At 35.8% G+C, this 21,741-nt stretch overlaps 1 protein-coding gene across 7 annotated transcripts in view; it reads left to right on the top strand.

The window, feature by feature from the left end:
• Positions 1-21,741, top strand: part of COP1 (COP1 E3 ubiquitin ligase) — a 261,318-nt gene that overhangs the window by 181,590 nt on the left and 57,987 nt on the right. For all 7 annotated transcript variants that reach the window (XR_006199155.1, XM_042926464.1, XM_042926463.1 and 4 more), the window contains 2 exons: positions 17,693-17,810; positions 20,624-20,748. Coding sequence is in view for 6 of the 7 variants with exons in the window: in XM_042926464.1 (XP_042782398.1) it covers positions 17,693-17,810; positions 20,624-20,748 (243 nt within the window). In the remaining variant the exon portion in view is untranslated. The remainder of the gene's footprint in view (positions 1-17,692; positions 17,811-20,623; positions 20,749-21,741) is intronic.

Below are 21,741 nucleotides of genomic sequence, written 5' to 3'. Positions count from 1 at the left end.
GGATATGAGACAGAAATTTTTAAATAACTGATTATTATGTTAAAGGATCTAGCAGGAAAGGTAGACAATATACTTGAAAAGATGAAGAGTTTTCAGTTGAGAGATGGAAAGTATTTTTAAAAAGTGAAATGGAAATACTAAAATATAAACCTTGATATTAACAATGAGGACTTCTTAGATGTGCTCATTAGCAGATTGGATATAATCTAAGAAAAATCTAAATAAACTTGAAGGTAGGTCAATAAAAATTACCCAAAAAGAGTGGGAGGGAAAAACAACACAGTATCCAAGATTTGTTGGATACTAAAACACACTTGTATTTAGCATTGTGATAGTAGGAGAGAAAAGGAAAAAAAAATTGAAGAGATAAAGACCAAAAGTTTTCCAAGACTGATGAAAGGTAACAAATCACAGATACCAGAAACTCACAGAACCTCAAAGAGGATAAAATAAAAAATGGACCCAAAATGCCTAGTTAAGTCATAGTCAAAATACTGAAAACAAAGTGAATTCTTGAAGGTAGTCAGAATGAAAGAAATATAGAAAGTGGAATATAAAAGTTATAGCAGACTTCTCATCATGAACTATACAGGCCAAAAACCAGTGGAGCCGCTGACACATTGAAAGTGCTGGAAGAGGGTCACCTGGGTAGCTCAGCAGTTGGGCGTCCGATTCTTGATTTTGGCTCAGGTCAGGATCTCACAGTGGTGAGATCGAGCCCTGGGTTGGGGTTACATGCTGGGTGTGGGGCCCACTTAAGATTCTCTCTCTCCCTCTCTGTCTCTCTGTGCCTCCCCCACTTGCACATATATTCACTCTCTCTCTTAAATAAAAATAAAGTGCTAAAAGAAATTTAACCCAAAGTTCTATATCCAGCCAAAAAATCTTTCACAAGTGAAGACAAAGATTTTTTTCCAAACAACCAAAAGCTGGTTTAGGTAACTCAGCACCTGATGGATAGAAGATGTTAACCCTACTTGTATAGGCAGATGGATGGACAGATATTTAGGTGGATGATGGAGGAATGGATACAAAAAGATGGATCTGCACCAGATCTAAATTGCAAAAAATAAAAACGAAACCAGCCACTTGATATAACTCTGGAATACTGGATTCTGAATAAAAGCTTGTTGGAAGACACATGGAATGAGAGCGTCAGCCTTGGGAAGCTTTGGTCGTATGAAACATCCGTGAGATTGCAGTTAAGTGATACTTAGTTACACCCTGGATCCTTAGTAGACTGGTGTGATACTGACCAGCATAAGCACATGTACTCAGTGGACTTTGCACTCTGCAGTTCTACTTATAGATCTACTTCTACAACGTGAAATATATATCTAAAGGTTTCTCAGTACCTAGAAGGAAAGTACGTACTGATTATTTAGAGGAGCTTGACCTTGTAACCGTTCTAAAAAAAAAAAATTTCCCCTCTGTCACACTTACCAGAGTGCCTGGAATTCTTTTCATTAGAGTTATAGCATTCATTTATTAACTTCAGAAACACATTTAAAAAATTTACTTGTTACTGTGCATGCAAAAATAAAAAATAATCCTACTTTTCCTGATGTCACAGCTCATTAGATAAGATAGACAAGCAAATAAATTACAATATATTGTGAAAAATAGCATTAGAACAATAGCTTTTAAAATCTGAGAAACTGAAAAATTTTATCTTGTTTCTATCTCAAACCTACCAAATTGTAATCTTCAGAGAGGAGACCAAGCGTTGGTGTTTTGAGATTATTCCTCAGCAGTTTTACGTCTACTCCTTCTCCTTTCCCTTCCCCTGGGGCTGTAGTAACTATACTAAAGACATTTACAGTGGTGCCTGGGTGACTCAGTTGGTTAAGCATCTAACTCTTGATTACAGCTCATGTCATGATCTCATGGTTTGTGGGATAGAGCTGTGCGTTGGGCTCTGTGCTGACAGCACGGAACCTGCTTGGGATTCCCTCCTTCCCTCCCCCCCCCCCCCCCTTCTCTCTTTCTCTCTCTCTCTCTCTCTCTCTCTCTCTCTCTCTCTCTCTTTCTCTCTGCCCCTCCCCCTTCACATGCATGTGTGTGCGTGCACGCGCGCACGCACACGCACGCATGCGTGCTTTCCCTCTCAAATAAAAAATAAAAAGATATTGACAAATTTCTGAATTGGTGAAACAAGAATTTAGAAATGTAGATGTAGGCCTTTTATATGTCCCAGTAAGAAAGCTTTGTTGTCTAGTGAACATAACAGCATTAAAATATTAAGTCTCTGTTTTAACAGCATTTAGAAAACACAAGGCTCAGATCTGTCCAGTAAAAGAAAAATAAATCTTTCTTGTGAACTGTTATTGAGATAATAGGATATATTTTGATAATCTGCATTATCTTTTACACTTAAATTCTCCATTTTAGACTCCATGCAAGAGTATGATTGAAAAACTAATTTATTATATTACTACTATACAAAGACTTAATAATTCTGGCACATTGTTTAAAATACAGATCTCTATGCACCCTGGGTCAGATGAAAGTGCTCCTGGAAATGGAGGGACAGTTGTGAAACACACCAGTAAATTAGTTACTTGACCTGAGTTGAGGGTTAATCAGTTTTTTATTTTGAAATCTTGCCTCAAATGGCTACGTCAAAGAAAGTAATAAGATAACTCAGAAGGGAGTTCTGATTCTAACAATATGATAGACAAAATAAACTGAAAATCCTCTGTCAACAAACATTTTAGATAAAATATGTAAAATATTATTTCAGATTCAGAGCTTATAAAGTATTAAAATCACAAAGGGTTAGAAAGAGCAGAGGATTAAAACCAGAGAACTGAGCATGTGAGCTGAAGTCACATTGCCTGGTTCATTAATGGTAGTGATAGAAAGTTGCTGGCCTCAGGGACCTAGATATCAAAGAGTTAGTGGGAAGGGAAAGGGTGGTGTGGACCTGCCTAGAATGTTGTAATTGCCTGTCTTTTCGCCTATCTAAATGGAGAAATCTCCAGAAGCTTTGTCGTAGCCTGGCCTCTGAGTGATGGACAGGAGTTGTTTTAATAATGCCTTTCTAGTAATGAAAAAAAATTAAGTGTCTCTGATATTCATTAGTCATTATTAGCATTATTTGCTTTTTGACTTTGTAAAGCAAAAGTGTGTGAAAAGAGATTGAAGTAAAGCTCATCAGTGAAGACTGAACAAATTAATTCTCACAAAATCAATGTTCAGATACTTTTGCAGCTGTTTAGTTTGGCTGTGTAAACTTAGCAAACGGGGCCAAGTTGAGCAAATAATTTTGTACTGCATTTTGAGTTACGGATTTCAGCGCTTTGTTTCTAGTGTGGACATGCCAGATATTATATTTCTAAAATTGAGACTTCAAGATTTGGATGACATTGCCTCTAGATTTAGATTTTTGATGTTTGAACGACTTTATAAAATTCTGACTTTTAAAAATATTGCCAATGGGGCGCCTGGATGGCTCAGTCGGTTAAGCGTCCGACTTTGGCTCAGGTCATGATCTCGCGGTTCATGGGTTCAAGCCCCGCGTCGGGCTCTGTGCTGACAGCTCAGAGCCTGGAGCCTGTTTCAGATTCTGTGTCTCCCTCTCTCTCTCTCTCTGACCCTCCCCCGTTCGTGCTCTGTCTCTCTCTGTCTCAAAAATAAATAAACATTAAAAAAAATATATTGCCAAGAGGAAAATAGGTCTTTAAATTTCCCTAGTAACTCACATTTTATTATATAGAAACTAAGCAGACAAACTGTGAGATCAGGAATTTTTGCCTACAGTTTGTGCTTATTTAATATCTTAGAAGCTCTGAATATTTTAGGTTGTGTGGTTTATGTTTACCTCTAATCTTTATTGCAGTAAGATAATAAAACTATATTCCACAACTAATATGTTATGTATATATTTTCAGATAAATTCAAATAAATACAAATGTTAAACCTTTTTTCTATTATTTTTGATATTTTGAGTTGGATTTGGGGGGAGGGGTAGAAGTTTTTGTTTACCCGTGAGCTTTGGAATTCATTAATATACTGCTTCCCTGGCGGGGGGGGGGGGGGGGGGGGGAGAACAGTATGGAAAACTAAAAATATTTTTTTTCATATTCATCAATACAGTAATTTCATTTCAAATTACTTCTTTCTTTTTAATTTTTTTTTTTTTTCATTTTTAAGTTTGTTTATTTTGAGAGGTGGGAGGGCATAGAGAGAGGGAGAGAGAGAGAATCCGAGGCAGGCTCCACACTGTTGTCCCGGAGCCTGATGCCAGACTTGAACCCAGGAACCGTGAGATCATGACCTGAGCTGAAACCAAGAGACTGAGCCACCTAGGCGCCCCTTGAATTATATTTCTTGAGTTTCTTCAGGAGTTGAGTGGTGGAAAGGAAGGCCAGGCAGATAGGGAGAAAAGAGGCTTAGTATAAAAAGGGTTCCTATTCCTACTTGGACTGTAATCAGAGCAGCTCTACTTTAATCTATTTTGTATCTTGGGGTTTCAAATAAGTTAGGCAAAGGAGGACTTCCATATAAATGTTTCTGCTACTTTTTTTTTATAACTGAGATTTTTTTAAACCAATGTTTAGGGAAAATATATATAACTGAGACTTCTTAAAAAATACTATTTTTTTTTTTTAGAGCAGTTTAAGGTTCACACCAAATTGAGAGGAAGATGCAGACATTTCCCCATATATCTCCTACTCCCACGCATGCATACCTTCCCTCATTCTCAACATCCCTTTCCAGAGAGGTACAGTTGTAACATTATTGAACCCACAATGACACATCATAATCACCCAAAGTCCATTGATTAGCTTAAGCTTCCTTCTTGGTGTTGTCCATTCTATGGATTTGGACAAATGTATAATGACATGAATTCATCATTATAGCATCATACGGAGTATTTTTGCTACTCCAAAGATACTCTGTGAACTTGATCAAGCTCTGGGAAATAAATCTAACAAAATTGTGGAGGACGTCTATGAGTGGGTCTCTCTGGAGTTTTTAACTCTCAGACTTGTTCACACTGAGCCTCTAGCAGTTCATCAGTTACAGATCAGATTTTTATCTAGACACTGTTTTCTATGACAGTTTCCCCTCACAAGTCAGGGCTTATTCATTTATTCATTAATTCATTCATTGACCTGTCTCTTCAACGAGTACAGCTGTCGCCTCTCTTAGGAATCCGGAAAGAGTTGTTGGTGTTTTAATCTGTTCACCTTTTATTTGGTATTAAGATAAAGTGACTTCCAAGTGTTTCACATATGGAATTGGAAGTTGTTTTTGTTTGTTTTTAACTACTATTTGATGATTGTGGCTTAATCTAATATACAGATAAGTAATTACTATTTTTGTGACAATATTGCTCACAATTACTTGTATATCTTTTGCAGATTGGTAAGAATTAGAGGGGTATTTCATAAAGGCTAACTAATGCTGCGCTAAATTTTCTATGTCTGAGGTTTTATTTAGGCTGGAACCCGAGCCGATTGTATTTGGTAAAGAATAAGCAATGACAGTTGCTGATTGATTCTTTCCCAAATGATGAACAAGATCTAACAACCAATCCAGAGTGGGTGTTAAAAAGAAAGGCTTCCAGGGGCGCCTGGGTGGCTCAGTCGATTAAGTGTCCCACTTTGGCACAGGTCATGATATCACAGTTCATGAGTTCAGGCCCCACGTCAGGCTCTGTGCTGACAGCTTGGAGCCTGGAGCCTACTTCGGATTCTGTGTCTCCATCTCTGCCCCTTCCCAGCTCATGCTCACACTCTGTCTCTGTCAAAAATAAACTTAAAAAGAAAAAAAAAAGAAGAAATGCTTCCACAGTATTTCGTATGCATTTGTATTATGTAACTTATACTTGTTTGATCCTTCTCTTTCCAAAGACTAGCTTTCTTTCAGATCTCTAACATCGTATTTTAGGATATCCGTGAAGGCTTAAAGGCAGTAACAAATCATGTAATTATTGTTTTTAAAATCAGTAATGTTATCTATATGAGGTAAATATCAGTAACTAGTGGACCTATGTATTTATTTTCATTTTCTTTTACTTTTTTTTTTTTTAATTTTTTTTTTTTTTCAACGTTTTTTATTTTATTTTTGGGACAGAGAGAGACAGAGCATGAACGGGGGAGGGGCAGAGAGAGAGGGAGACACAGAATCGGAAACAGGCTCCAGGCTCCGAGCCATCAGCCCAGAGCCTGACGCGGGGCTCGAACTCACGGACCGCGAGATCGTGACCTGGCTGAAGTCGGACACTTAACCGACTGCGCCACCCAGGCGCCCCTCTTTTACTTTTTTAAAAAAAATTAAGTAAACTCTGCCCCCTCCATGGGGCTCAAACTCACAACCCTGAGATCAGTAGTCATGTACTCTACTGACTGAGCCAGCCCAGCACCCCTGGACCTGCGTATTTTAAAATACTCAGAAGTTATTTGCCCTGCCTAAGGAAAACTTTATTTCTTCAGCTTACTTTCTGACCCCAGCCCCATCATGGTGACATCCAAAAGCTAGGACACTGAAAAGTTTTATAAGCTCACAAGTATCTGGGAAACCTGAAAATAGAATTCAAGATTTCTAAAATTGAGTTTGATTTCCCACTGGCCATTTTGTTTATGGACTGAACCCGTTTCCTTTGTATGCTTCCTTTTTGGAACACGGTCTAGCATGGCTGTGTCATAAACTACACTTAAAAACTTTAACTTCTCAGTTACAGTTGTTTTATTGTTACTTTAGTAAAGGTAATGAACTCTTCATTAAATATTAAGTTCAATAAGATATTTTTACGGTATTCCAAAGAGATTATTTTCACCCTATAATTTTAGCATATTAATAATGATTACCTTGTTAATAGTGAAACACTTTATTTGTGGTATCCCTACAGGAAAATTACTAATTTTACTGGAAATTATTCTCTGTTGGTATTCCTCTTAATGGTTGTGTATGTAGCATAATTTGGTTCAAATAAAAGAAACAAATTTTCTTTACATTGACAAGGCCATGGGGGCATTTAACTGAGAAATCAAATTTTGCCACACCGTTGGTACAAACATTATATGCCATGTGATGCAGTAGGAAGGAACATAATCTTTATAGTATTCTTGTCAAAAATATTTAACATGAACATAATGGTGAGAAAATATTCAGAATGTGGAACTGTCTGCAAAACAACTACCTGAGATGCTCAAAAATAACAGTGTTAGGAAGTTGTTATACAGAAAACAACAAAGAGGCATAGAAATTGAATATAGTGAGTGACCCCTGAACAAAATTAAATAAATAAGTAGCTACTCGGGATTTTGTTTCTTTAAAACAGCTGGGATATTTGAATATAGAATGTATTAAATTGTATTCTTATCAGTCTTTCTTGAATATGACATAATGGTATTGTCGAAATCCTTCTTGTTTGTAGAAGGTAGGTGCTGATGTTTTTATAGGTAAAATATCCTGATGTTTGAAACTTATTTAACAAATGGTTCATGGGGAAGAAAAAGAGTCTGTTTGTTTATTTGTAGAGGAAAGGATAAAGCAAATAAGGTAACAATATTGACATTTGGTGAGTCTAGATTGAAAAGTACAAAGTTGTTCAGTTTATCGCTCTTCCATCTTTTCTGCAGGTTTGAAAATTTTCAAAATAAGTTTGGGGGAAATAAAAGACATAGAAATGTGATCATATACTAAATCCTGAAATTATTAAGAATATTGTTAAAACTTACGGTGACACTTCAGAAAGGATTTCGCTTTGTAAAAGAAAATTACTGAGGACTTCTCCCCTCTGATATAAACTATTTTTATCATAATGTTACTAAAGTGTATGTACAAGTATAAAACTACGGATCACTTTCTTATGTTCCTAGCTCTTAAGCAACTTATAGTCAAATCAAATACTAGTTAAGTACAGTAAAAATATAAAACTGAGAAAAGACAATAGCAGCATGATGACATAATAACAATAATTGATGGAGTAGTATATGGTGGTTTTTTTTTTTGCAGTAGTATATGTTTTGCTGAAAATAAATCACCACTGCACATAGCTGGTTCTGAGTATTGTAGCACAGTTTCTTTTGAGATTGCCAAGTCTGTAGGAACATTGCCCGTTTTATACTTAGTCTCTACACTACTTTTCTTACCCAGCTACTGTACAGTCTTTTTGCAGTACACAGTGAGATAATTTAACCTTTACTTATATCCCTACATTTTTAATATATTACCTACTCCTTTTGTTTTTTAGTAACCTGAAAATAAGATAGTATTTTTATACTGTACTGTGCTATTTTTATAATATCAGATTATTTTCAATTGATAAGGTAACCAGAAGTCAAAGCCTTATTTTATAGAAATGTTTTTCCATTTTGAATTATTAGTGCAAAAGAGAAGTTTAATCTTTGTAACTGATACATTTAACCTGAGCACAGCACTTGAAACAGGACTCTTTCCCCCATTTTTACTTTAGCACTTGCCAGATTGCAGCTATACATTTATACCTCCACAGTGTAAGCTGATTGCTGTCATTTGAGGTGATTACTTAATGCAATTACAATAGTAAACAGAAAACAAAATGTAGGAATACGCTTCCATATAAGCAACAGAAATACAGGCAAATGTATAAAAAATGAGCTAACTCTGTGGTATATAATCCTTGAAACCAAGCAGCCTTGTAGCCAGTATTGGGAAAAAATTGGTTCAGGAGCTTCTCAGAAAGCCCCACTATCTGACCTGACTTAGAACTCACTGGAGAGAGCCACATTCACGGGATGTTTTTCTGTTTGACCTGACTCAGAGGCTCCGTGGGAATAGACTTATACCCAAGGTCTTGTTGAAAACACTCAGATGTAGTATCACAGTTGTCTAAGCTGTGATACCAAATGGGGCAAACAGTTGAGTCAGAAATTTAAAAGGAAGATGTGGGCAACAAAACAGCCACAAGGGCTTTTGAAAAAGCTCTAATGTGTTCCTGGGATGTAGAATGGTTGTCAGGGCAGTGTAATTATCCAGGAAAAATTGGAGAGGGCTCCAGTTGCTTACCTGTGAAGACCAACAGAGATTTGTAAGTTGCCTGAGCTTTGAAAGGATGCCCTAATACACAGGTGCCCTTGGCAAAGGGTAGTAGATGTACTAGCTCAAAACATTTAAGAAAATTTTGTGACTACTCAGTGATACTGACCTAAGAACAACTTTCACTCAGCTAGGTTAAAAAAAAAAAAAAATTTTTTTTTGTAAAAGGAAACCAAGTTTGGGGTGCTTGGGTGGCTCAGTTGATTAAACGTCCGACTTTGGCTCAGGTCATGATCTCACAGCTTGTGAGTTCCAGCCCTGTGTCGGGCTCTGTGCTGACAGCTCAGAGCCTGGAGGCTACTTTAGATTCTATGTCTCCCTCTCTCTCTGCTCCTCCCCCACTCATGCTCTCTCGTTCTCTCTCTCTCTCTCTCTCTCAAAAATAAATAAACATTAAAACAAACAAACAAAAGGAACCAAGTGAGACTTAAGTGGTTCCATACAGCATGGATTTACAGACTAGAGTCACTTCTGCAAAAGTCTCTAGACCAATACGTGGCAACAACACCAACAACAAAAGTCCCAGGAGAGGGAGATAGGAACTGATTCCAGAGTTATATTTTATTATTTAAAATGTCTACTTTTTACCAAAAAAACCCAAAAAACTATGGCATATACAAAACAGGAAAAGTTAGTAGAAACTATCACAGATGTTGGGCTTTCACTTAGAGACTTGCAAGCAGCTGTTAATAAAAGTATTCAATGAATTAAACCACAATTAAGGAATGAAAGAGAAATTTAAAAAATATATCTCACCAAATAGAGAGTATTAAGAAAAATAGAAAAAAAAAAAACAAATAGAAATACTGTAGTTGAAAAGTATAATAACAGAAATGAAAAATTCACTAGAGGGACTCCTAAGCAAATTTGATCTGGCAGAAGAATCAGTGAACTTGGAGTTAGGTCAGTAGTGATTATCCAGTCTAAGAATGGAGAAAAATGAATAGAGGATTGGAAACCTGCGAGACATGCCAACATAAACAGACTCTCAGAAAATAAGGGAATAGAGAAAGGGATGGAAAAATATTTAAGGAAAAAAGTGGCCAAAATCTTCCTAAGCTGTATGAAAAACATCAGTTTACACACCCACGAGGCTCAGTGAGCTCAATGTAGGATAAACTCAATGACATGCATACCTAAACACCTCAAGTTCAAACTATTGAAAGCCAAAGGTAGGGAGAGAATCTTGGAAAACAGCGACAGAAAAGCAATTCACATAAAAGAGATCCTCAGTAAGATTAGCAGTTTCTCATCAGAAACCATGAAAGCTAGAAGGCAGTGTAATATATTCTAAATGCTGAAAGCAAGATTGTCAAAAGAATTTAATATCCAGCAAACAAATCCATGAAAAAAATAAAGAATTTAAGACATTCAGAGATAAACATAAACTGAGCAAGTTCTTTTCTAGCATGCCTACCGTTCAGGACACACCACAGACAGGCCTTCAGGCTGAAAGGAAAGGATATGAGGTAGAAATGAAAATCCATATAGAGTAATAAAAAACACTAGGTGAAGATAGTTTAAAATGTATTTTTGGTAACAATTCTGACTGATTTAAAAGACAACTGAGTGAAACAGGAGTTCTAAAATTGTGTTCGTGGGCTTGTACCCTAAAACGATGTAGTATGTATGTCCATATAGCTCAGAGGATGGGGTGGAAAAGTGAGGGGAAGAGCTATATTTGAGCAAAATTTCCCCATAATATTAAAATTAATTAATGATGATCTGAATTAAATTTTCTTAAATTCACATGCTAATTATAATCTATAATCCCCAGAAAACCACAATGAAAATAGCTTCTAAGAAATATAATAAAAAAACAGCAACAGAGGAACACAAGTGTTATCCTGGAGAACAGCTCTTTAACACAAAAAAGGCCAGGGGCGAAATGTAGAAACAAAAAAGATGTAGGAGAAACAAAAAGTACAATTGCAGGTATGAATCTTATAATATAAATAATTATGTTAAATGTAAGTGGATTAAACACTCCATGCTACAGAGATTGGCAGAATGGATGAAAAAAAAATACGGGAACCAACTGTGTACCGTCTATAAGATACACTTTAGATTCAAAGACAGACACATTGAAAGTAAAAAGATAAAAAAAGATGTAGCATGCAAATGGTAACCAAGAAGAAGCTGAGATGGCTGTATTTAAATCAGACAAAACAGACTGTAAGTAAAAATTGGTGCTGGAAACAAAGCCATTGTATAATGATAAAAGGATTAATTCAGCAAGATACAACAATTATAAATACAGATATTCACAAACTATTTTGAAATGCATGAAACTGTAATTTGTAGAATTAGAGGGAGAAATAGACGATTCACCAAAAGTAGTTGGAGACTTAAGGACTCTACTGTCAATAATGAAACAACTGGACAGAAAAGCAGCCGGTACGCGAAATACTTGCATGGCAGTAGCAGCGTGACCTGACAGTCCCACGTGTAACTCGTTCCACTCAACAACAGAATGAGTGTACATTCTTTTCAAGCAAACATGGACCGTTCTCCAGGATAGATCACATATTAGGTCATATAATAAATGTGAATAAATTGTAAATTTCATATAAATTCGAAATAGTCCAAATCATGTTCTCTGGCTAAAATGGAATTTAATTAGAAATCGACCTTAGTAGTTAATTTGGGAAATCCACAAATATTTGGAGATTTCTGAATAACCCTTCAGTCAAAGAAGAACTTGTGAGGGAAATTAGAAAGTATTTTGAAGTGAATGTATATGAAAATGAAAACATACATCATAATCTGTGCTAGTGGCTGAAGCAGTGCTTAGACGAAATGTCCGTCTTCAAGTGTTTATATTAAAAATGAGAAAGATGTTAATAATCTAAGCTCTCACCATAAAAATCTAGAATAAAATAGCAAACCAAGCCAAAGATGAGCAGAAGGAAGAAAATAATAGGGTGGAAATAATGAAATAGTAAACAGGAAAAAAAGTAGAGTAAATGAGTAAAAATTGGTTGTTTGAAAAGAGCGACACAAAATTGGCAAACCTTTAGGTAGACTAAGAAAAAAAGGTCACTAAAATTAAGATTTAAAGAAGGGAGATTACCGCTGACCTCTCAGATAGTAAAAGGTTTACAGCAGAATACTAGGAATAACTGTATGCCAAGTTAATAACATAGATGAAGTGAAAATATTCTAGAACATCACATATTATGAAAATTGGCTTAGAGGCAGTACAAAATTTGAATAGACGTATGAAAAGGAAAGAAATTGAATTAGTAACTAATAACCTTCCTGCAAAGAAAAGCAGAGACCCAGATCACTTCAATTGTAAATTTTATCAAATGGTAAGAAATTACACTAGTACTTCACAAGTTGTTCCCTGAAGACTTTTCAAAACCAGAAGCCCAAAATACACACGAATAGAAAAACAGACCAATATTCTTCAAGAACACACATGCAAATTCCCCAAATGAAATACGTGCAAACCAAATTCAATGGCACATTTAAAAGATTATATACACTATGTCAGTGTGAGATTTATCCCAGGAGTACCAGATTTATTCAACATCCCAAAATCAATTAATGTAATAGACTATATTAATAGAATAAAGAGCTAAAACCACACAATCATCCCAATAAAGACAGAAAAGGCATTTGACAAAATTCCATACCCATTGATAATTAAAACTTTTAAACAAATAGCGGGAAACTTTGTCAATCTGACAGAGGGTTTCTGTGAAGAACCACAAGTGAAAGTCATAGTTACTAGTGAAAGACTGAATACTTTCCCCTACAATTAGGAACAAGGCAAGGATTTCACTTTTTGCCTTTGTGGTTCAACACTGTACTGGAGATTCTAGCTAATATTGCCAGGGAAGAAATGGAAATAAAAGATGTCCTGATCTGAAAGAAAACATTAAACTGTCTTTATTTGCAGTGACATCATCCCATATGTAGAAAATTTTGAGGAATCTTAAAAAAAAAGAAAAAGAAAAAGGATTAGAACTGATAATTGTTAGCTGGGCCACAGAATAAAATATCAGTATAAAAAATAGTCTTTCTGTGCATGAACAATATACAATCCAAAAATAACAACATGATTCTGTTCAGAATAACATCAAAAAGAATAAAATACTTAAGGAATAAATTTAATAAAGTCAGTGCAAGTCTTATACACTGAACATTACAAAAGTCTGCTGAGGGAAATTAAGATAAATAAATGCAGATGCATTGTGTCCATAGATTGGATGCATTAATATTGTTAAGATGGTAATTCTCCTGAAATTGACCTATAGATTCAACTCAGTCACTATAAAACTTCCAGCAGGTTTTTTTCCCCAAGAAATGATAAACTGATCCAAAAATTTATATGGAAATGCTAAAAGACAGAAATTACCAGGAAAATTTTATAAAAGAACAAAGTTGGAGGACCGTTTCTACTGAATTTCAGAATTCTAAAGCTGCAGTTATGGAGCATCTGGCTGGCTCAGTCAGGAATGAGACTCTTGATCTTGGTGTTGTAAATTCGAGTCCCACATTGAGTGTAGAAATTATGTAAAAACAAAATCTTCGAGAGCTAGAACAAACAGTGTTAAGTTTTTTGTGGATCCAGAAAAGACCCCAAATAGCCAAAGCAATACTGAAAAAGAAAACCAAAGCTGAAGGCATCACAATTCTGGACTTCAAGATGTATAACAAAACTGTAGTCATCAAGACAGTATGGTACTGTTTCAAAAACAGACACATAGATCAATGGAACAGAATAGAGAACCCAGAAATGGACCCACAAACGTATGGCCAACTAATCTTTGACAAAGCAGGAAAGAATATCCAATGGAAAAAAGACAGTCTCTTTAGCAAATGGTGTTGGGAAAAATGGATAGCGACATGCAGAAGAATGCACCTGGATCACTTTTTTATACCATACACAAAAATAAACTCAAATTGGATGAAAGACCTAAATGTAAGGCAGGAAGCCATCAAAATCCTAGATGAGAAAGCAGGCAAAAGCCTCTTTGACTTCGACCACAGCAAATTCTTACTCAACATGTCTCCAGAGGCAAGGGAAATAAAAGCAAAAGTGAACTATTGGGACCTCTCAAAATAAAAAGCTTCTGCACAGCGAAGGAAACAATCAGCAAAACTAAAAGGCAATCGACAGAATGGGAGAAGATAGTTGCAAATGACATAACAGATAAAGGGTTAGTATCCAAAATCTATAAAGAACTTATCAAACTCAATACCCAAAAAACAAATAATCCAAGAAATGGGCAAAAGACATGAATAGACACTTTTCCAAAGAAACATCCACATGGCTAACAGATACATGAAAAAAAAAAATGCTCAATGTCACTTATCATCAGGGAAATACAAATCAAAGCCACAATAAGATACCATCTCACACCTGGCAGAATGGCTAAAATTAACAACTCGGGTAATAACACATGTTGACAAGGATGCGGAGAAAGTGGAACTCTTTTGCACTGTTGGTGGGAGTGCAAACTGGTGTAGCCACTCTGGAAGACAGTAGGGAGATTCCTCAAAAAATTAAAAATAGAACTACCCTACAACCCAGCAATTGCACTACTAGGTATTTATCTAAGGGATACACGTGTGCTGTTTCGAAAGGACACATGCACCCCAATGTTTATAGCAGCGCTATCAACAATAGCCAGAGTATGGAAAGAGCCCAAATGTCCATCGACGGATGAATGGATAAAGAAGATGTGGTATATGTATATGATGGAGTATTACTTGGCAATTAAAAAGAATGAAATCTTGCCATTTGCAACTACATGGATGGAACTAGAGGGTCTTACGCTAAGTGAAATTAGTCAGAGAAAGACATATCATATGATTCCACTCATGTAGAATTTAAGGTACAAAACAGGTGAACACAAGGGAAGGGAAGTAAAAATAATAGAAAAACAGGGAAGGGGACAAAACATAAGAGACTCTTCAATATAGAAAACAAACAGGGTTGCTGGAGGGGTTGTGGGTAGGGGGTGGGCTAAATGGGCAAGGGGGCATTAAGGAAGACACTTGTAGGGATGAGCACTGGGTGTTATATGAAGGGGATGAGTTACTGGATTCTACTCTTGAAATCATTGTGCTGTATGCTAACTAACTTGGATGCAAATTTAAAAAAAATAAATGAGTAAATAAATAAAAATAAATAAATTCCTAGGGGTGCCTGGGTAGCTCAGTCAGTTAAGTGTCCCATTCTTGGTTTCAGCTCAGGTCATCATCTCTTAGTTCATGGGTTCGAGACCCGTGTTGCTCTCTGTGCTGACAGTGTGGAGCCTGCTTGGGATTTCTTTCTTCTTCTCTCTGCCCCTCCCTGGCTTACATGTGTATGCCTGCGCCTCTCTCTCTCTCTCTCTCTCTCTCTCTCTCTCTCTCTCACACACACACACACACACACACACACAGAATAAAATTAAAAAGATTTTTTTTAATCTTAAACACAAAAAACAGGGCATCTGAGTGGCTTAGTCGGTTAAGCGTACGATTTCAGCTCAGGTCATGATCTCACAGTTTGTGGGTTCAAACCCTGCGTCAGGCTCTGTGCTGACAGCTTGGAGCCTGGCGCCTGCTTTGAATTCTGTGTCTCCCTCTCTCTGTGCCCCTCCCCTACTCATGCTCGGTCTCTCTCTCTCTCTCTCAAAAATAAAATATTTAAAAATTTTTAAATAAAGGCTACAGTTATACAAGACTTTGTTGTGCTGGCAGAAGGTAACATATATGTAGATCAGTTGATTAGAATTATGAATCCAGATGTCAGTTCATTTTCAACAAGGGTATTAAAGTAGTTCATTAGAGAAGTTTGTTTTCAGATCATGCAGGGACAACTGGATGCATCTCCATCCACATGCAAAATGATGAACTTTGACTTCTCCTTCATACCATACAGAAAAATAAACTTAAAAAAAAAAAAAAACCATACATGTAAGACCTAAAACAAACTTAGGAAAAAAAATAGAGGGGCTCCTGAGTTGCTCAGTCTGTTAAATGCCTGACTCTTTATTTGGCTCAGGTCATGATACTGTGGTTCGTCGGTTCGAGCCCCGCGTCGTGCTTTGCGCTGCTAGTGGCAAGTCTGCTTGGGATTCTCTGCCTCTCCCCTACTCAGGCTTTTGCCCTCTCTTTTAGAGTTAAATAAACTTAAAAAAAAGGAAAAAATGGAGGGAAAATCTTTAAGACCTTGGATTAAAGTGTTTTATGGATTTATAAGAAAAAAAAAATAGATAAATCGGCCCTTACCAAAATTCAAAGTTTCTGTGCTTCAAAGTACACTGTTAAGAACATTAAAAAGGCAAGCAACAGAGTGGTTGAAAATATTTGTCAAAACTTTTGTCTTATAAAAGTTGTATCCAGAATTTTCAAAGAACTCATGTAAAGAAACCGTCATATGTTGGTTCTATGAATGTAACATGGTAAAGTCAACAGTTTGTTAGTTTCTTAAAAAAACATAAAACTGTCATGTGGCACAGTAATTACACTTCTAGGTATATACATGGGACCCAAATACATGTTCTCACAAAGACTTGAATGTGATTGTTCATAGCAGCATTAATTTCCATAGGCAAAAAGTGGAAACAAATATCCTTCAACTGGTGAGTGGGTACACAAAATGTGGTGTATCCATACAATGGATACTATTCAGCAATAGAAAGGAATGAATTGTTGGGACGCCTGGGTGGCTCGGTGGCTCAGTCAGTTAAAGGGTCCAACTCTTGGTTTTAGCCCAAGTCATGATCTGTCAATTGTGAGTTCAAGCCCCACATTGGGCTCTGTGCTGACAGTGTGGAACTTGCTTGGGTTTCTCTGTCTCCCGCTCTCTCTCTCTGCCCCTTCCCTGCTAACGCAGTCTTGCTCTCATTCAAAAATAATGATCAAAAAAAAAAAAAAGGAATGAACTGTTGACATACGTTAAAACATGGATGAACTTCAAGAACATTATATGAAGCGTAAGAAGCCATACATAGAAGTCGTGTATCGTAGGACTCCATGTGTATAGAATATCCAGAAAAGATAAATTTTTAGAGAAAGTTAGATAATACTGATTGCCGAGGGCAATGGGTGATAAATGGGCATGAGGGATCTTACTAGGATGAGGAAGATGTTCTAAAACTGATTTATGGAGATGCTCACACCACTGGGTAAAGTTACTAAAAATCATTGACCTGTATACTTACAGTGAGTTGGTTTTATTACGTGTAAAATGTGTCTCAGTGAAGTATTTTCTCAAAAGCAAATGTGAGAAATAAAATTAGATAGCATTATTATCTTTAACCAGAAGCCTATAATGTTACATTATCTTTTTAAAATAAGGTCATCTGAAATGTGAGGATACATTTAAAAATTTTTCAGTTACTTTGAAGCCTTAATACTCTGATTCTAGAGCCAGGATCACTGGAAATAACAGTGGAACTCCCTGTCAGGCTGATGTTGGCTTATGTGTATATACTGTTTTATGCAACCATATTTTCCTAGATCCAAAACAGAAAACCCACTGTATCTTCCTAGTCTTTAAAAATGAGTCATAGCACCTAGTTTACTGCTGTTACAAGTTTGGTTTATTCCTAAAAAGTTTGATGAACGACACCAAAAGCAGCTAAGTTTAGCTTTGCTTTCCATTCTCCATTTACTACATTTTTCTTTTTCTTTTGTTTTACTTTATTTGTTTTAGATCACTGTGTCCACTACTATGATCTTCGTAACACTAAACAGCCAATCATGGTATTCAAAGGACACCGAAAAGCAGTGTCTTATGCAAAGTTTGTGAGTGGTGAGGAAATTGTCTCTGCGTGAGTATTACTCTTCTGAGGTTGAACTTAACACAGAGCTCTATCATCATTTGCCAGTTTTATAATGTCACTGTGGGTATCTGTAAAGAGCGACACTGTGCTATATGCACTTTTTCATAAATAGTAGATTTTTTTATTGTAGAATTAAAATACATGTATATTCTGGTTTGTATTGCTCACTTTTATAGGCTATTTATGAATAAAATCCCGATGATGTTAGTTTTTAATGCAACCCCCCTTTCAACATTTGAACTTCAGATTGAATTTCAGCCACCACTTCTCCTTAAGAGAAAAATAACATAAGTTGATGGGATAGAATGAGAAACGTTTTATTTATTAACATCAATTAATATGTTATTGTATATTTATCTGCATTGCAGTACAGTAGTATTGTTTTTGGTTTTAAGTAATATTTGGTTGATTCTATATTACTTGATGTCCCTATGGTTTCATGGTGAGTTTTAAATGTGTTTTGAAAGTAACTTAAGTATGGCTGCTTATATTTGACAAATATCCTTTGAGAAGCCTTCTGCAATAGAGAATTATAATGTAAGCTTTTATTTTGTTTGAAGGTTAACAAGAGGTCAATCAGATAAGTAAATCTCAGTTGCTAAAATATCACTGAGAAATCTCTTCTAAAAAAGGCAGCACCTTCTTTCTGTTATCCATTGCATATCTCTCTTTATTTTATATTAGCCTAGTAATACTTTCTTAATTTCTCTTTTTCATATCTATTATTTCTTTTCATGCTTACTGACACCTTGTTTTCTTCTTTTCAGTTAGGTTTTTTTCCCCTTGCTTTCTAATTTTTAATCTTAGGAGTTTATTAATGACAGTGCCTTGGTATTAAACACTTGGTACCTCCCTCCTCATCTACCTCTATACTAGTTACTCTTGGTAAGAAGTTGGTAATTTGAGTTGATTTAGCAAGGTAATTTGAACAGAGTTACAAACAAGGGGGAAAAAGTGAGAACTGAGTTTTAAGGGACAGTAACGTAGGGTAATTCGTTCACAAACCTAAATTAGTGTTAACCAGTCAAAATATATCCCATCTTTAGGAGTAGTAATGGGCAGTAAATAACTAAAGTTTTATTCAGGTTCAAATGTGGATAGTACATTATATGGCAGAAGTATTTTTCTTCAGTTTTGATTTATAAGTGTTAAATGAGTTGGATTTCAGCTAACTGAAATACATGTATCTTATTTGTCTAAATTGGGAAGTTTTAGTCGACCTAATTAATGTGGATTTGTTGTTTGTAATTTTCACCAATCTCTTGTCCTTCTTAGGTTTTATAAGTCCTGATTTTTTTTTTCTTGAACATATTTAGGGTTTAGAAGTTTTTAGAATAAGTTTATCCACAAGTGTGTTTGGAAATATTAAAAAGTAATACTAAAATACACATATTGCTGCAACCTCTGAATTCTTGGCCAATAAAAATATATATACACATAAAGAAATATTTAATGCAACATTATCGAGCAAAAAACCACATTTAAAACAATATAAATTTCTATTGAAAAAATGATGAGAAGCAATAGAGGAGTATTTAAAGAGCCGGAGTTTGGCTTCTGCAATAAGACAGTTTCTATCTTGGCTCTGTTGTTTACTAGCTATGTATGGTATCTTGAAAACATCCTTAGCCTTCTCATTCTCAGTTGTCTCATCTCTAAAATGGAGCTAATTACAGAAATTACATTGTGTGTCCTTAAATGAAGTAATAAATGTAAAACTTTCAGCATGGTGCCCTATTCTGTGAATGTTACAGTAAGAGAAAACATGATTTATTATGTAGTCATTAACAGATATCAAAGTGTATTTATTTTACAGAAAAATTATAAAGCAAATTCTTGAGTGAGGGATAAGCAATTTAAAACATAATGTGTATGGTATGATTGGATTTGTGTTACAGAAAGAGAAAAAACATGGTATTTTATTCAAGTTTTAAGACTGTATGATAGGTCTCTGTATGATAGGATTACCAGCGATCTTTTTTTTTTTTTTTTAATTTGTTTAATGTTTATTTATTTTTGAGAGACACAGAGTGCAGGTGGGGAGGAGCAGAGAGCAAGGGAGACACAGAATCCAAAGTAGGCTCCAGGCTCTGAGCTGTCACAGAGCCCGATGTGGGGCTCAAACTCACAAACTATGAGATCACGACCTGGACCAAAGTCAGACACTTAACCGACTGAGCCACCCAGGTGCCCCACCAGTGATTTTTATATGCGATTATTTTTTGGTAAATAACTGCATTTGTATATAATTTCAGTAAATGAATTACTTTATATAGACTATCCCAGTTATTCATACTATTGCACCCCTTAGGTACAACTAACTGTCAAAGTAGTTTAAATTTAGGATACCAATACAGCACCAATACAGTTCAGCAGTAAACCAAGTGGCACAGATTGTATCCCTAAAATTAAGCACAATTCCCAGTGGAACTTTGTTATTTGATGATTGTGGTATGATGGTATTGATGATATTTATTAGTAAGCACTTCCTACATGCCCAGGGACTGCTGAAAGCCTTTGAAATGAATTTACTTTTCACATCTGATAGAATTCATCTAATTCAATAATGTAGGAATCACTGTATTTCACATAACTAATGAACTAAACTGAGGCCAAAGAGGTTATGTAACTTTCCCAAGTTCAAAAACAAATTAATCGTATATATTGAGCATTGTAACTCAGAAAATCTGGCTCCAAAATCTGCATTCTAAACAACCAAACTGGATTGCCTCTAATTAGTAATGATGAGTTTCAGACCATGAAATCTTAAATGCATTCTAATTTTTTTGTGTTTACCTCAGCTCAACAGACAGCCAACTAAAACTGTGGAATGTAGGGAAACCATACTGTCTACGTTCCTTCAAGGGTCACATCAATGAAAAAAACTTCGTAGGCCTCGCTTCCAATGGCGACTATATAGCTTGTGGTACGTAAAACTGTCTTTTCCTGGAACTTTTTTTTTTTTTTTTTTTTTTTTTAAAGATTTTTTTTTAAATGTTTATTTATTTTTGAGACAGAGAGAGACAGAGCATGAATGGGGGAGGGTCAGAGAGAGAGGGAGACACAGAATTGGAAGCAGGCTCCAGGCTCCGAGCTGTCAGCACAGAGCCCGACGCGGGGCTCAAACTCACGGACCGTGAGATCATGACCTGAGCTGAAGTCGGACGCTTAACCGACTGAGCCACCCAGGCACCCCTTCCTGGAACTTTTTATTTAACAGGCATTTGTCACTGAAATTGCATTCACTAGATATAGGCTATGTACCAAGTCAAGAATTGATCTGTATGCTCAGAAAGTAGCATATTGAATTCTTCTTAGATTGTACTGGAAGAAGCATTAGTTCTTCCCTCCTTCACTGAGCACAAACCCTGTCCACATGAAATAGCATGAAATCGTTAAATATGTTTTGTAATTGTTCTTCATAGTAATTTCTGTAGATATTATGTAAAAGAAAATATTAATTTCTGCTAATGACCTAATTTCAGAGATACCGTCTTAAGCTTGATATTCATTTTCCTCTATAGAGTGCTCTCTTCAGTAAGCAGTTTTAGATCGTCTTGATCTGTTATTCTAGGGCTTTTGTTTTTTGTAATTTATTATTATTATTATCTTTTGTAATTTACACAAATAGGAATCAGAAGTAAAAGAAGTCACTTTAGGTTTTGTGAAGATGCTACATGCACCTAATGCCCAAATATATGAGCTTTCATGAATTCTTTCAAGTGACTTGACTTTTATTTAGTGAAGTTGTATATAATCTAAACCCTTCCAGAACAAATCTCTTGCAGTTATTCTACTTTGATAGCCTGCTCAAAAATATAGGTTTCTAGACTGCTTATCTAATAGAGTAATATCTTTATTGGAGAATGGGACATAAATTTTGTAGGTTGTTAAAATCTGCCTTTGTAAGTGCTGTAAC

Source organism: Panthera leo, chromosome F3, assembly GCF_018350215.1.
Source record: "Panthera leo isolate Ple1 chromosome F3, P.leo_Ple1_pat1.1, whole genome shotgun sequence".
NCBI classification, from domain to species: Eukaryota; Metazoa; Chordata; class Mammalia; order Carnivora; family Felidae; genus Panthera; species Panthera leo.
The sequence above is the reverse complement of the archived record's forward strand: the minus strand, read 5'-3'. Positions and strand labels throughout refer to the sequence as shown.